At 37.5% G+C, this 17,839-nt stretch overlaps 1 protein-coding gene across 6 annotated transcripts in view; it reads right to left on the reverse strand.

Moving 5' to 3' along the window:
- Window positions 1–17,839, reverse strand: part of BTBD9 (BTB domain containing 9) — a 551,044-nt gene that overhangs the window by 153,003 nt on the left and 380,202 nt on the right. For all 6 annotated transcript variants that reach the window (XM_060189736.1, XM_060189737.1, XM_060189740.1 and 3 more), the window contains exon 8: window positions 11,472–11,661. In XM_060189736.1, coding sequence (XP_060045719.1) covers window positions 11,472–11,661 — 190 coding nt within the window. The remainder of the gene's footprint in view (window positions 1–11,471; window positions 11,662–17,839) is intronic.

A 17,839-nucleotide genomic window follows, 5' to 3' on the forward strand; every position in this document is an offset into this window, starting at 1 on the left:
AATCCAAGGAGAAAGAAAAGCACACGCTGCATTTATCTATGTAAGCAATACCACTTATACTGAATCTGATACATCAATGCAAGAGACAGCACAGCTGAAGGAAAATGATTAATCAGCTGGAGCTAAGCCCCTGAGTGTCCAGTAAAGTTGCTGAAAGGAGTCCTTGATGGATGTCAACGAGGTCAACATAATAAGTTATCCTAAGAGGATGATACATACAGAAATGGAGATGGATAAAGAATAGGAGGAAGAGATTGCTTGGTCTCAATGTTTCTGCTTACTTTATACTGGCGAGACATGATTGCTTTTGGCCAAATGTCTCTGTGATTACCAACTTCCAAGGAGCTAAAGCTCAGACCAAGGGTGGTGGGATGGGGAGAGAGACAGAGACATGTTGACACAGGGTGCTACCAAAATGCACAAAAGCACCTTATTGTTTTAGATTAATTAGAGAATTAATCTAAAATGCAGTGGTTTATCTTAAATGACTATGACTATCAGTTTTAAACCCTTTTTTTTTTTTTTCACTCCAAGGTTATTGCTGGTGCGTGGTGCCTACTCTATGAATCCACTGCTTCTGCTGCTTTTTTTTTTTTCTCGATTTTTTTGGATAGGACAGAGAGAAATTGAGAGGATGAGGGGGAGATAGGGAGAGAGAAAGATAGACACTTTCAGACCTGCTTCATTGCTTGTGAAGCAGCCCCTCTGTAAGTGGGGACCCAGGGGTGGGGGGTGTAGAAACAGGATCCACATGTGGGTCCTTGCACTTCATACTATGTGCATTTAACCCGGTGTGCCAGTGCCTGGTTCCCCAGTCTTCAAACATTTTGAAAGATCATTTCAAATGATCAGATTTATAAATTTGTGCAGATTTTTTCCCCTTTGTTGAAGTACTCTATTTTTTACAGTTTTTTTTCTTTTTCTTTTTTATTAGTGATTTAATAATGATTAACAAGATTGTAAGATAATGGGTACAATTCCATATGATTCCCACCACCGGAGTTCTTAACCCTCCATTGGACGCTACTCTATTTTTATTGGTCCTTGTAAGAACAGCCACAACTCTGTGGTCCTTTATGGCCTATTCTGGGGGGTAATAATGTGTGAAACATCTGCCCAGGTAATAGGCTGATGTTTTCCATTCATTTGATCTTCAAAGATTAATGATTCTGATTGTTCAAATGATTGCTTAAAGCAATATTAGTGAAGTGAAAGGGATCTAAAAATACAATTATAGGTAATTACTAAATACACATTTGTACATGAAGTACTGGATCAAATAAGGACTGATATTCTCTGTAAAATACCTTCTTGATGGGTTAATATTTGAAAACTAAAAGGATTTTTCTTTTCATGTATCCACCTATAGTTTGTGATGACTAGCTGTCAAGTTCTCTAATCACTCAAGAGAGATAAATGGTTGACATCCAAGGTAAATCAAACACAAACACATATACACTGTATTTTTGTGTGTGTGGCATTTAACCTTTCCTGCTTTTCCAGAGAACATCTGAATTCTAGCACCCTTCCTCTATTTTTAACAAGCAAGTTAGTTAGTTGCCATAGCAATACTTTCCTGGTCTTGAAATACCTCTAGGATGAAACTGGCAGAGGTATATTTACAATGCCCTGAATTCTGCTGTTTGCAGCCTCTAGTCTTGTCCCCCAAGTATTCACACAGTTCAAACTCTATAGTGTCTACTGGGAACCACAGATAAGATTTCTTTATTCAATAATTTTTCTGGGGACCAGAGTTTTGAGGTCTGAGGGTGCTAAGAGAAGACTTTAGTGTGGAGCAGATAGGCTGAAAGAAAAGGGGGGCTAGGGGGGCTTGGTAAATAAATCATGGATCGCTGAAACATGGAAGAATTTCTTGGTTCATGGCTGCGACAGACAGTTCTCAGAATGACGGATAGAAAGCAAATTTTGTAAAATATCTTTTCAAATTTGACTAGAGTTATAGTCAAATAATCTTAATCCAAGCTAGAGATTTGTTGCATTATTTAGCCTATGAAAAGGAAATGTCTAGCTCCCTAGGTTGCAAAAGAGGCTGTGCTAATGTAAACAGATGTACTGCCTATCTGTGGAGCACTCAGACAGAGTGAAATGGGAGTGGCACGGAACAAGGGAAGTAGGCCTCCTTACCTCTGCCTAACTCGAGCTTGATCTCAGTCATTTGCTAGAGATGGCAAATCTTTAACAGTTTTTTCACATACACTTAGATCAGGCACAATGAGCAAATATGATGTCCTAAAATTTAATTTATTGATAGAACTCCCCTGAACAATGAGTGTTTATTGAGTACTCACGCACAAAGTACTGTATTAGGAACTTAGCAATTGCCATTAAAAACCCAAATCCACCTCAATACTATAAAATAATTATTTTCAACTCAAGCTCATCTGTGGTCCCATGAGATGCTAAGGGCAGCACAGATGTAGAAAATACTTAAATAATTATAAAACATCATTTGAGTCATTAGCTTTAACTCCTTTTCCTACCCTTATCAACTAAATAAACAAAATTGAATGGCTTGGGATTCCTCTCTGTTTTCTTTTTATTGCCTATGCTTTGAAGAGGGAAGCAGATGAGCAATAGCCTGGCAGGGTGGTGAGCAATAGGGAGGACAAGTAGCAGTCAAAAAGAGGCTTTTCATTTGTAAATGTTATGTACAGTACTTTACTCAAAGTGAATAGATAATCTTGAGTTGGCTGTGGTCACACAATGAGAAAAGGGCAGGTGAACCTACATGAACTTAACAACTCACTGAGAAGGAAAAATATGCCAGGATGAGCAAGGGTCATTGTGGTAGATCTAATTAAAAAAAAAAAAGCTGACTTGTTATTGCTTCATTTTATCTGTGTTTAATAGTATTAGACAAACTGATTTGTGCTTCAAATATTCAGTGCCAAATTAACTATTACTAGTCATAGGACTGAGTTTTTTTCCTGTTGCAAAATAAAGAGCCTCATCCTCATAGACTAAAGAAAGTATGAATACCATCAAGAACATATTTCAGGCTAGATCCATTTTGTCCTAACACATTATTTAAAATCATTTTTTTTTTCTAACTGAGGAACTCAACATATTTTTTGTGTCATTAACTCCTTAATCATCACAACACCCAGAGAGATACTCTGGGTTTATTTAGTGGCATCTATCTGCACTGTTTCATCTTTGGACAGCCTACTTACTTACAATTAGGTTTATTAGTTAATCATGGGTGTTTTATTTACAGTACAGTACATATCAATTACAAAGCCATCACTTTCAAGTTAATGTAAAAATTAATTTAATTGATGAGTTTATATTAGAGTCTCAACAAAGTACTGTCATTTATTAGCTGAAAAAAGATTGGGTGATAGGAGTCCTTAATGCATACCATATGTAATTTCTTATACTAATCTGAAAACACTTAAAAGGATATGATGATGAGCAAGCAGAAAGATAATAAGTCTTAAACCAATGTAACAGAGGGACTGTAAAGCAAGATGTTAGGTAGATGTCCTTGGTTATTATGACTCCTTCCTGGTCTTTTTATATGGCCAGGTCTCTGAAGATTTCCTGTTATTTAAAACTTAATGTTTTTAAAATGGCACGAAAATGACATAATTACTGCTCAACAGGCTACTTAAGGCACATTCCACATAATTTCTCTTGTTCTCCCAAACAAAATAACTTTTGCTGTGCCTATAAAAACAGGAGCAACAAAGACAAACTCCTTTATTTCCTAGTTACAGTGCTTGCTTTTGTTCTAGGGAATGAGAAAGATAAGCAAAGGATGGGGAAGAAGTTTCCTAGTAAACTATAGGGACCAGGACAACTTCTGCTGTTTCTTTTCCAAGAGCTGGGTGGATTAAGGCAGATCAGGAGCATAAAGAGTGTTGTCACAGGCATGGTGGCCTCCATACCTTTGCCCCTCCTCTCCTCACCAAAGAAAATGTTCCACCAATAATAAAAGTATACTGGCATGGCGATTGGGGTGGTGGGTAGAACGGTTTTAGGACCTGGTTACTGAATATAAAAACAACAACAAAACATCTTGGTCTATCACCTGTCCTTTCATTCTGTTGTACATACTGTTCCAGACAAACTGGCCTCTGTTGCTCCAGCAGCCTGCCAGACAGCCTCTTTCACGAGGGCTTTGGTACTTGTGATACTCATAGCTTTACAACCCTAAAACCTTGGTCTTCTAGTCCTTCAGGCTCTGCAGAGAGAGGCCTGCCCAGATAACTAAATCTAAAACCCTGCTGCCTTTAATATCTTGTCCTCCCTCCTGCTTACTCTACAGGACTGCTAAACATATTAATGTTAGAAATAGTATTGTATTTAACTTCACCCGACCCCCACCAGAATGTCAGTTGCATGTTTATTATCTTTATTCAATGCTAGATCCCAAGTTCTTTTTTTAAATTTTTATTTATTCCCTTTTGTTGCCCTTGTTGGTTTATTGTTGTAGTTATTATTGTTGTTATTGATGTCGTTGTTGGTGGATGGGACAGAGAGAAATGGAGAGAGGAGGGGAAGACAGGGAGGGGGAGAGAAAGACACCTGCTGCTCTACCGCCTATGAGGTGACTCCCCTGCAGGTGGGGAGCTGGGGGCTTGGACCGGGATCCTTCCACCAGTCCTTGAGTTTTGTGCCACGTGCGCTGTGCGCTTAACCTGCCCAACTCCCCAGATCCTAAGTTCTTAAGCCAGAGGTCCCAGGTTCAATCCTTGGCACCACTATAAACCAGAACTGATTAATGCTCTGGTCTGTCTATCAATCAATCAATCAATCAATCAATTAATCAATCTATCTATCTATATTGTTCTCTAATAAATAAATTTTGAGAGAAAGAAAGAGAAAAAAGGAAGAAAAGAAGGCTGTCTGTCAGTCACCCAGTTACCAAGTAAATTCTTAGGAAAGGAAGAAATAATTTGGGGGAGGGTGAAATAGACAAAGTAAGCCTTGATCCACAAAACAATTATTTCCTCTCTTTTGAAGAAAGAATGAAATCATAGAGAGCTCATATTTGAAAGCTTTGCTGAGGATAGGGAAAATAACATGTTTATTTTTTTTAATTTCTTTATGTAGGAGTAATGGTTTACAGTCAATAGTAAATACAATAGTTTATACATGCATAACACTGATAAGATAATGTTTATACAAAAAGATTTCTTTCCTGAGACTCCAAAGTCCCAGGTTCAATCCCCTGCACCATCATAAGCCAAAGCTGAGCAGTGCCCTGGTAAAAAAAAAAAAAAAAAAAAAAAAAAAACTTTGATTTTGTACTTACCATCTACAAAAAAAAAAAAGCCTGAATTTTTAAAGTCAGTGTACCATGTCACTGAGCTCCCCCACTCCCACAGTAAGCATTTATGGGGCTGTCAAATCTCCTGGGTCATGTAAGAGGAAAATGTTTGTCACTTTATTTTGTGATACTTCTAGATGTTGACTCAGAATTACTGGGCTCCTTTGGATACAGTGACTCAGAAAGCAAGTCAGTCATCATAAGCTATTGCAACTGTGGGTCAAATATCACTGATTAATCAATCTGTCATTGGTCTATTAACTAATACCTACAAAGAGATGCTGGTGATCTGTATTCCTATCAATAAACATCTATCTAAGCATATCAAGTGCCGCTAACCATGGTCTGCCAATTTATCCAGCATCATACACGGGCACTGGTAGTTAAGACATCCTTTCCTGGAGGTCGGGCAATAGCGCAGCAGGTTAAGCGCAAGTGGCGCAAAGTTCAAGGATCCCGGTCCAAGCCCCTAGCCCCCTATCTGCAAGGAAGTCACTTCACAAGCGGTGAAGGAGGTCTGCAGATGTCTGTCTTTCTCTCCCCCTGTCTTCCCTTCCTCTCTCCATTTCTCTCTGTCCTATCCAACAATGAATGACATCAACAATAACAATAATCACAACAAAGCTACAACAACAAGGGCAATAAAGGGGGGGAAAATGGCCTCCAGGAGCAGTGGATTTAAGATGCATGCACTGAGCCCCAGAAATAACCCTGGAGGCAAAAAAAAAAAGACATCCTTTCCCCTTCTTTAATAATGTCACAGAAGAGGCAAATGCAGTCGCTGACAACATAATGTTAGTTCTACAGAGATGTGTCTCTGTGAGCACCCAGCCTGTTATACAGGGCTTCAATTACATAAGATTTCTCACTACAAAAAAAACAATAGCAGGGCTTAAGGTACCTGGAGGCATCATACTGTGTTGAGAAAATATGCTGCCTTGGGTTATATTGTATTCATGCTCACTATCCCTCCTCTGAGTCAAGAAAAGCAAAAATGTTTGGGAGAACCATTTGCATTCAACATTTAAAGAAAGTCTTTGCCTTTAGCTCTGGAGTCAGATTTAATACCTCAGATTCTTTGGAGAGAACTAGAGGCCAAGGTGGTCTTGCTTGTTTGTCTCTCACAGAGTTGTTACCTTGGCAACGAACTTATGAAGTCCCTGTTGGACCTAAAATTCTGGATCTCCTACTGTACTTACTATAATTTCCTCTTCTGTCTTGACAGACTAGCTCATCTGCACATTCAGTCTATCAGGGGACATTTATTCTGAGTTGCCACAGGCCTTATATATTAGGTGAAGCTGGGAAAAGCTAGCAAATAAACAATTATAATACAAATAGGACAAGCACTCCTACAGGAATTAAATACAGGATCACTGAAGACAGATATCTAAATCAGCACAAGAAACTACATGAAAGGCTAGGAAAATATTCCCCTAAAAGAGGAATGTTAAAAGAGGAATAAGAGCTGGTTAAAAAGAGGGGCGATGAGAAGGAAGCAAGGGACACAAGCAATGGTAACAACATGTTCAAAGAGTTGAAGACTTGAGGGTAAATGGTGCAATACTGGAACTGGTTATGTTGAGATGGAGTTTATGAAGGGCTGCATAGAAACAGAAGGCAAGGCTGCACAGGCAGAAGCAAATCATATAGTTTTTGTTTGTTTGTTTTTTTGTTTGTTTGCCTCCAGGGTTATTGCTGGGGCTTGGGGTTCAGTGCCTGCACTATGAATCCACTTCTCCTGGAGGCCATTTTTTTTCCATTTTTGTTGCCCTTGTTGTTATTATTACAGTTATTGCTGTTGCCATTGTTGGATAGGACAGAGAGAAATGGAGAGAGGAGGGGAAGACAGAGAGGGAAAGAGAAAGATAGACACCTGCAGACCTGCTTCACTGCTTATGAAGCAACTCCCCCCACCGCAGGTGGGGAGCTGGGGGCTTGAACCGGGATCCTTATGCCAGTCCTTGCGCTTTGCGCCATGTGCACTTAAACGACTGCGCTACCGTTCGGCCTCCAACCATATAGTTCTTTGATGCTTTCATCTGAATTTTGTCTTGAAGGCAAACACTACTGGTCTAGTAGACATGAGTTCTTTTGGAAAGAGATGTGACCATATAATACTTGTAGTAATAGCACAGAAGATGGTTGTAGGTGGGGAGTCAGAAGATCTGGGAGGGAAAAGTGACTACAAAGCTACAGTTACGGTGGCAGTAATGATGATGAAGAAAAGGGAAAGAAGGATTTATAAGGTATGTTAGAACTGGTACCCAGATATTTTTTTTTCCAGATCACTTTATGGGGTGGATAGGTAATGGTTTACAGTATAGTTGTTGACACATGGGCACAATTCCTTATCTCCTCATGCTATATGTGTCTGAAAAATACTCTCACCCTCAACCTAGGTCCTTTTCCACCAGTCTGGAAATTATTCTGGGGGTACATCTAAAGGAAGCAAAGAGATCTATATACACATATGTTCATGGCAGCACAACTTGTAATAAACACAACTTGGAAGTAACCCTGATGCCTAGTAATAGATGAGTAGCTAAGAAAATTGTGGTATATATATATATATATATATATATATATATATATATATATATATATACAATGGAATTCTCCTTAGCTATAAAAAAATGGTGGAAGTCACCTCTTTTATCTTAGCTTGGGTGGATTCTGAAGGGGTTAAGTGAAATAAACCAAAGAAAGAAAGATGAATACCTGATGAACTTACTCATAGGTGGAACTTATCCATAGAAACTTGCAGCTAAAAAACAAACAAAAAAACTTAAAGCTAAATGGTTGACAGAGGGAATTGAGGGTGAGAAAGAAATTGAGGACGATTTGAGCCCATGATTCTTGGCTCAGTAGATAAGTCGCTGGTACTACTAAATGAGATGAGCAGACTATGATGTGAGGTTATCTTGAGCAGAAGGGGAGGATAATGGAATTCTATCTGACACAATGTCTGGGGAACACAGAGAACAATGACAGCTGGTGGTACAGAGGTGTGGGGTATAGGGAATTAAGGAAGCAGAGAGAATACAAGACACATTAAAAGAGAGTGGGCAGAACTATTAAGCTGCCTGTTGGTTTCCATCTTCATTGGCAAGAAAACTGGTCTTCAAATTGGAAATGGTGGAACAAACATAATAAAGAGAAAATTGAAGCCCCAAATAGGTGAAGTGAAAGAGAGTATCTAGTCAATTTAAATGATTTCAAGTCTTCTGGCTCCAATGAGTTACACCCCAAGCTCAATGAAAGAAATTGCAGATGTAATCTCAGATCCACAACTGGCAATCTTTAAGAAACTGTGGTGACTATAAGAAGTGTTGAAAGACATGAGAAGGAAAATTGTTTTCCAGATTTTTCAAATAAGAAGAACAGACTGTAATAGGAAATATTCAGATAAACTTCCTACCATCTTAGACAAAAATTCCAAAATGGTTTATTAATAGATGACTTAAGATGACCTTAGTTAATGTTTGCAGTTGACAAAAAAGGAAGTTTGTGATCCGGCAAAAGTTTATTTGTATTGGTAGCTTACCCAACTGATTGTGGTCAGAAATGTCTGGCCTGCAGTATGAACTCAAAAGTTTCTTTCCTATTTTTTTCTTTGTTTTTTTAAAAAATATTTATCTATTTATTTATTTTCCCTTTTGTTGCCCTTGTTTTTTATTGTTGTTGTACTTATTGCTGTTGTTGTTGATGTTGTTGTTGTTGGATAGGACAGAGAGAAATGGAGAGAGGAGGGGAAGACAGAGAGGGGGAGAGAAAGATAGACACCTGCAGACCTGCTTCACCGCCTGTGAAGCGACTCCCCTGCAGGTGGGGAGCTGGGGGATTGAACCAGGATCCTTATGCCAGTCCTTGCACTTTGCATTTTTTTTTTCTTTCTTACCAGCATACTGTTCAGCTCTGGCTTATGGTGGTGTTGGGGATTGAACCGGGGACTTTGAAGCCTCAGACATGAAAGTCTTTTCATATAACCATCATGCAATTTCATCAATCCCAAGATTTCTCTATCTGTGGTTTGTTGTCTGTGGTAATCAGCTTGTATGAGTCCCTTTATGAAAAGGGGTTGAGAATGTAAATGAAGAATACCTGGTCTGGGAGCCATGTAGTGACACACTTGGTTAAGCATACATGTTACAGTGCACAAAGACTTGGGCTCAAGCTCCTGCTCCCCACCTCCAGGGGGAAAACTTGATGAGTAGTGAAGCAGGGCTGCAGGTGTCACTCTGTCTCTTTCCCTGCCTATCTCCCCCTCTCAATTTCTCTGTCTCTATCCAATAAGAAAGAGAGGAAGGAAGGAAGGAAGGAAGGAAGGAAGGAAGGAAGGAAGGAAGGAAGGAAGGAAGGAAAAAAGAAGTAAAGAAAGAGAGAGAGAGAAAGGAAGGAAGGAAGGAAGGGAGGGAGGGAGGGAGGGAGGGAGGGAGGGAGGAAGGAAGGAAGGAAGGAAGGAAGGAAGGAAGGAAGGAAGGAAGGAAGGAAAGATCCAGTCTTAAATTATCCAAGAAATCCAGAAGCACTTGCCAGGGTACCCCAGAGAACCAGCAGGAGCATTAACCTGGGGGCCGGGCGGTAGCTCAGCAGGTTAAGTGCACATGGCACAAAGCATGAGGACTGGCTTAAGGATCCCGGTTGGAGCCCCCAGCTCCCCACCTGCAGGGGGGGTCGATTCATAAGCGGTGAAGCAGGTCTGCAGGTGTCTATCTTTCTCTCCCCCTCTCTGTCTTCCCCTCCAGTCCTATCCAACAACAACAACAACAGCAATAATAACAACAATGGTAAACAAAGGGAAAAATAGCTTCCAGGAGCAGTGGATTCATAGTGCAGGCACCAAGCCCTGGAGGCCAAAAAAAAAAAAAAAAAAAGAAGAAACATTAACCTCTGCAGTTACTAGCCTAAACACCAATAAAGCTTTGCCTGTTAAAATCCTACCACCTTATTTTTTTTGGTGTGTGTGCCATTTCTCTTTTAATACATATTGATTTTAAAAAAGAACAAGAAACAACAAAATAAATGTATAGAGAATAATGTGGGGAAAGCATCCATGTCCTGCTAACATCTGGGCTAAGATAAATAATGCAAAAGATCTAGTAGAATTATAAATACATGTACGTATTTATACAGGTATAAGCATGCTAATCTTTTTAGAATTCTAAAGTGGGGAGGGGAGCTACTCAAGACCCAAACCTCTCTTAAACTAAAATTACATCATCTGGGGGATGTCAATAGTCCCACATTTGAAAATTCTTTCATCTTAATAGATCAGGAAATACTGGATCATCTATTAAAACAAAAAGATATAAAAATCTTTTAGAGTCAGGTCTTATTCAGATTTATTTGATTCATATGTGAAATCATTTATTAAAAGCAAAATGTGAGTCAAGTGGTGGCGCACTGGTTGAATGCACATGTTATCATGTGCCAAGACCAGGGTTCAAGCTCCTGTTCCCCACCTGTGAGAGAAGCTTCATAAGGAGTGAAACAGGTTTGTAGATGTCTCTCTCTCTACCTCTCCTGCCACTTTCAATTTTTCTTTGTTCTATTAAAGGAAAAAAAAAAGGAAAAGAAGAAGGAGGGGAGGAAAGAGAAGGACAGGGAAGAGAAGAAAAGAATAAAGAAGATGGTGATGGCTGTAGAAGCAGGGCAGGGGGTTAGTCACATAGTCACACAGGCACCAACTCCCAACAATAACCCTTTCTTCTTTTTTTTTTTTTTACTGTTATCAGTAAAAAAAAAAAGTGAAATTGATGATTGATTCTATGTTATCTTTCTTAAAATTATTCCGTAAGTTTCTATCCAAAATACAAACTGAGACTGAGAAAGAGGTACGCCATATCCAGGGTGTGGCTTTTGCCCTGCCCCTCCTCCTATCTAATTTTGCTGAAATTCATGACCAGGAAATACAAGTATATCTCTTCCTCTTCCACTTTCTACTTTACCCCTAACCCAATATTTAGAGAAAAGTGTTTTCATTAAAATAATTGGGGTTGTTATTGTACTAAAAATAATTTGCATGTGTCTTTCATTTTAAAAGTAATAAATGAATCCCAGGTTCAATCCCCACACCACCATAAGCCAGAGCTGAACAGTGCTCTGGTTAAAAAATAATTAATAAAAATAAAAAAATAAAAACAGTAATAAATGAAAAAGCAATTTACTTTACCGTATTGACCCGATCATGTATGGCTGTGCCAGCTGAACCACAATTGCACCACTTCCTAGTTGATGGCATGTATAACCAGAGTCCCAATCATAATTCTTGGTGTCCCCATTCAGCAAAGCATTTCGACTCCGACTGACGCCTTCAATCACACTAGCACAGTCTGCAATTGTTGCAACATTTTCCGTGGGAACTGTAAATTCAACAGAAAATTCAAACATCAAGCTAATAGAATCTAAGAGAAATATATCCTGATCGTTGCTGTGAACAAATAAATATGTGTAATCAACAATAGGAAGGAAATTAGAGCATCTTGATTATCTTATAATAAGAGCACAGTCTTTAAGTCAACTACATTTTTAAAAAGTTGAACTCAGGGCTGGGGGACAGCATAATGGTTATACAAAACAACTTTCATGCCTAGGCCCCAAGGGTCCAGGCTGTCTCTAGAATCTCCATAAGCCAGAGCTCAGCAATGCTCTGGTTTTTCTCTGTATTTCTCTCATTAAAATAAATAAAATATATTTTTTAAAAAGTTGAACCCCAAACTGAAATAACCACATGTAGCAATTTTTATTACAAAAATAATAAAGCTATGATATTCCATAAGATATAGAATGGGTAAATAAATTCATAGTGAAATATTACAATAGGAAAGTACACAGTAATTGAGGTCAGTAAACTATAGGCATGTACAAATGGATAAAAAAAATGTCGAATAAAAAACAAAAAAAATCAGGGCACAGAAAAATAGAGTATGAGATCATTCAAACAAAACTTCAATAAAGGAAAAATTTAAAAACATACTTTGTTTTGAGATGTATACATAAATGTAAGACTAATAAAGAAGTCCAGGGATCTGTGTACAAAATTCAGGAGAATTTGTCTGGGAAGGGAAGTTAAGGAATAGGGTGGAAAGATAAGAATGCCTACCAAGGCGTCCATACATGCATTGATTTCATTTTCAAAATGAAATCTTGGCAGGATTTCAAAAGATTGGTCTTGTTTTGCTCCTAACTTATATAGATGGGTACATGGCATTTGCTTTTATCAGTGTTCTTTAGTGTGTACATTTAATAAATATAATACACTGATTAATGAAATGTATGTATTTTAGAATTAATAAAGCAGGAAAGTGATACAGGACAAAATTCACTTTCCAGAATATACAGTAGACCTCAGTAATGTTTTGTTTCCTCTATGGATTTCAACATATACACTCTTCTTGTTTACGAACTACTGTATTTTGGAATACCAGCTCTATTTTGATTCATTCCTTATACTTCAAATGCATATCAAACTATTCACTTACATAAAAGTCAAGAGCTTCTACAAAAGGATAGCTATTCAAAAATGAAATATATTCTCCAAGCACTTAGAGCAGAATGACAAAAGTTAAGGCTCTTTTAAGTTCCCAAGGATATATTTTTTTATGAATTTATAAGCACTAGGGTTGTCTATAGACATTTAATTCATTTAACCCAATCTATAGTTAACCCTAGTATTTAAATTTAAGCTTTGTAGTTTACTTCAGATTTGTAGTTTACATAATTTTATTTACTTATTTTAATTTTTAAAATTTATTAATTTATTCCCTTTTGTTGCCCTTGTTTTACTGTTGTCATCATTGTTGGATAGGACAGAGAGAAATGGAAAGAGGAGGGAAAGACAGAGAGGGGGAGAGAAAGATAGACACCTTCAGACCTGCTTCACCGCCTGTGAAGCTACTCTGCTGCAGGTGGGGAGCCAGGGGCTCGAACAGGGATCCTTAAGCAGGTCCTTGCGCTTTGCACCACATGTGCTTAACCCACCACGCTACTGCCTGACTCCTGTTTACATAATTTTAAAATAGATTAGAAAAGATAATCTCATCAGATATATACTGTACTTTTCAGTATATCATACTCTCCAAAAAGAGAAGGAACAGTGATAGAAATGCCAAAGCATTTCTAAATTTATAATGATATAAAAAAATTACATGTACCTTTTAATCAACACATTTTCCAGAGCTGAACATGCCCTCACTAAGCCTTCACCTTACATGCTTTTATTTATTGCTTTGCTCTTTTCAGATAAGGGGGAAGGGGGAGAGGGAGACTGAGAAAGATAATAGGAGAAAGAATAAATTTTGTTGGTGAATTAACTGTGAAGCAAAATCACAAACACTGGAGAAATAACCCATAGATTTAAATAGGAACAGTTTCTGTTATATGAAATTGAACATTATCTCCTCTTTTTTTCTCTCTCTCTCTCTCTGAAATATTCTCTATCTCCTTTGTGTAAACTACCAATTTTTTATCTTTTGTTTATTTTTGTATGGCCTTTCTAATTGATTTGCTAGATGCCAATTCTCTTTTGGGTAATGTATTATCTTGAAATATTTAGTCTTTTCCTTTATAATTTTGTTTCTCTTTCTTGTTCATTAATTTTCTTAAGTTTGTAAAGATATTAACATCGAAGAGTCTCAAATTTTGCCTTTCATGTTTGGTTTTTTTAAAATCTACTTAGGATTTATATTTGGCAAGCTATAAAATAGGGACCTACTTTCATCTTTTATTCATAAGGATAGCCAATTTCCCCAGCACCATTTCATGAATAGTCTGTCTTCCCCACCCCCTGTAATTTACTTTAGTCACATATAATTCATGTATATTCGCGTCTGTTTCTAAGATCCATACTGTTTCACTGATTTGCCTTTACCATGCTATTTTAATTGCTATACTTTGATAGTAGTAGTAAATTTTGATAAAATAAATAGTTCTCTTTTCCCCTTTTTTTCCCTCAAATTTATCTTTAGTAATTTTGGTCCTTTTGGGGAACATTTTCATTCAGCTTAAGTTTTCAAATATAATGGCATAAAAATTTTCACAGTATGCTCTCTTTGTTAGTTCTGGAATTTTTATTTGTAGTTTTTTCTTTCTTTTTTGATTACTCTTATATAGGTTTGTCAACTTTACTAGTAATTTCAAAGAACCAATTCTGGGTTTTGTTGATCACTTCCTAAATAATTTTTTTCAGTAAATTCTCCTTTATTTTCTCTTCAATGATTTTTTTCTTTTACTCTATAGATTTACTCTATTTCCCCCTCCTATTTCAAGTGAATATTTAATGCACCAATCTTCTTTTGTTACAGGTGTATTTTACTTCTAAATTCTGCTATACATTTACTTTTATTATTTATTTACTTATTTTTACCAGTGCACTGTTCTGCGCTGGCTTATGGTACTAGGGGCTGAACCTGGAATTTGGAAGATGCAGACATGAATATGTTTTTCATAACCATCATGCTGTCTCCCCAGTCCCTATCTTTAAGGTTTTAAAGAAATACAAATTTCATTTTTTTTTTTTTATAAAGACAAAGAGGAGTTGAGAAGAAAGGGGGAGGTGGAGAGGAAAGAGGGAGAGAGGCATATATAGAGACCTGCAACACTGCTTCACTGTTCATCAAACTTCCCCCTGCAGGTGAGGACAAGGAACTTGAACCTGGGTTATTATGCATTGTTATGTGTGTTCTCAACCAGGTATGCTACCTCCTGGCCCCACTTTTAAGTTTTAGAAAAGAAAGGACAGGACTGGAGGCATCACACTCACAGATCTCAAATTGATTTATATGCCCTTTGTAATCAAAGCTGCTTGGTATTGAAATATAAGTAGACACACTAACCAGTGGAATAAATAGAATCAAGAGCCCAGAAATAAGCACCCACACCTATGAACATCTAATCTTTGACAAAAGTGCTCAGACTAATAAATAAGAGTCACTTCAACAAATAGTGTTAGAAAAATTGGGTTGAAACATAGAAGAATGAAACTGAACTACTATATTTCACCAAATACAAAAGTTAATTTCAAATGGATCAAGGATTTGGATGTTAGACCAAAAACTATCAAACAATTAGGAGAAAATATGGCAGAACTCTTTTTCATCTCAATTTTATAGGCATCTTCAATGATGAAACTAATTGCAAAGAAGACTAAAATAAAAATAAACCAATAAGGCTACATCTAATTAAAAAGCTTCTGCACAGCAAAAGAAACCACCACCCAAACAAAGAGATCTCTTAGAGAATTGGAGAAGATTTTTTACATGCCACACATCAGACAAGAGGTTAATAACCAAAATATATAAAGGGCTCACCAAACTCAGCAACAAGAAAACAAATGACCCCACCCAAAACTGGGGAGAGGACATGAGCAGAATACAAAAAACATATGAAAAAATGCTCCAAGTCATTGATTGTCAGAGAAATGCAAATAAAGACAACAATGAGATACCATTTCACTCCTATGAGAATGCCATACACCAGAAAAGATAGCAGCAACAAATACTAGAGAGGTTATGGGGACAAAGGAATTCTCCTGCACTGCTGGTGGGAATGTAAACTGGACACACACACACACACACACACACACACACACACACACACACACACACCAGTAGAGAGCAGTCTGGAGAACTCTCAGAAGGCTAGAAGTGGACCTGCCCTATGGCCCTGTAATTCCTCTTCTGGGTATATATCCTAAGAAACCCAACACACCCATCCCAAAAGATTTATGTATACCTATGTTCATAGCAGCACAATTTGTAATAGCCAAAACCTGGAAGCAACCCAGGTGTCCAACAACAGATGAGTGTGGCTAAGTTGTAGTATATCTACATACAATAGAACATTACTTGGCTATTAAAAATGGTGATTTCACTTTCTTCACCTCAGCTTGGATGGAGCTTGAGGGAATCATGTTACCTGAGATAAGTCAGAAACAAAAAGAAGAATAGGGGATGATCTTACTCATAGACAGAAGTTGAAAAATAAGAACAAAGGAAAAACACAAAGCAGAACTTGGACTGGGTTTGGTGTATTGCACGGATGTAAGACTCTGGGGTGGAGGGGAGGGTTCAAGTCCTGGAACATGATGGCAGAGGAGGACCTAAAGGGAGTTGAATTATTATGTGGAAAACTGAGAAATGTTACACATGTACAAATTACTGTATTTTACTACTGACTGTATACCATTAGTCCCCCAATAAAGAAAAAAGTTGATATCTAAATATTTCCTAATTTCCATTTTGACTCGATTATTCAGAGATTTTTTAACTTCAAATATACCATTTCAGTGTTTTTGTAATTATACTGCAATATGGATAAAAAATATGATCTCTATGATATTGAATTGGTAGAATTTGCTGAGAATTGCTTTGTGGTCTAATGTATTAGCAATAAATACTTATGTGGGGAAATTAGAAAGGAAATTCAGTAAGTAGTAAATGCAAAATTCATGATACCTATCATTTTATGTGTCTATGAAGAAAAAGTATGTTCTCTAAGTAGAGATATATATTCTCAAACTTATTAAGTGTATCTTTAAAATATTTTAATTTATTTGATAGAGACAGAAATCAAGGAGGACAGGAAGCTAGAGAGGGAAAGAGAAACACCTGTAGCACTACTTCACCACTCGCAAAGTATCCTCTTGCAGGTGGAGACTGGGGGCTTGACCCTAAATGCTCATCTGGGTGCACCACTGCCCAAACCATTGCCCAAATACTAAATGTATGTTCAAATCACTTACATATTTTACTAATCACTGTGAGAGCTTTGTTAAAACCTCTCATTGTGTCTGCAGATTTGTCAAGAATTCCCTACAGGGACAGCGAGATAGCTCACCATATGGGGGGCTTGTCTTGCCATGTGCATGACACAGAACTGAGGTTCAGCACCATATGGGAGGTGCATTAATACGAAAGGAAGCTCTATAATTACAAAGCCTTTTCCTTTCTCTGTCTCTCTTCATGAATGATAAAGTGGCTCACATATGCTAGGCCCACACTCTGCTAAAAATTGTTATCATATAATTCTGATAATATATACATTGAGATCACAACATTCACTTGTATCATCTTAAAAAGATATCTTTTAGGTAGACAGAGCTTTCATTATTAGGTGTTTTTTCCCCCTCTTAATAACATTCTTTTTTTTGGATGCCAGAGATTGAAACCAGAGCATCGTAAGTGTAAAGCATGTTCTCAATCATGGCTTTGCATCCCTAGTCCCTAGTTTGCATCCCTAGTCCCTAATAATGGATCATTTTACCTAAAAGTCTACATGGTCTTATGTCAAGTAACTATATAACCTTTACCTTGCTCATGACTTTCCTGTATCTATTTTTTCCTCATAAGTAACATATAATTAGTTTTTAATTCAACATCCTTTATTTTTTAGCTAGTAAATGTACATAACTTACATTTTTATTACTGGCACATTTGGTCTCACTCTTATTTACTATTTCTGAGAATTTTGGGGGCAGCTTTTCCCTTCTCCGCTCACTTTATTCCTGTTTTCTAAAGGGTCAAAAATTGCCTTTATTTTGCA

The sequence above is a fragment of the Erinaceus europaeus genome, chromosome 4, assembly GCF_950295315.1.
Source record: "Erinaceus europaeus chromosome 4, mEriEur2.1, whole genome shotgun sequence".
NCBI classification, from domain to species: domain Eukaryota; kingdom Metazoa; phylum Chordata; class Mammalia; order Eulipotyphla; family Erinaceidae; genus Erinaceus; species Erinaceus europaeus.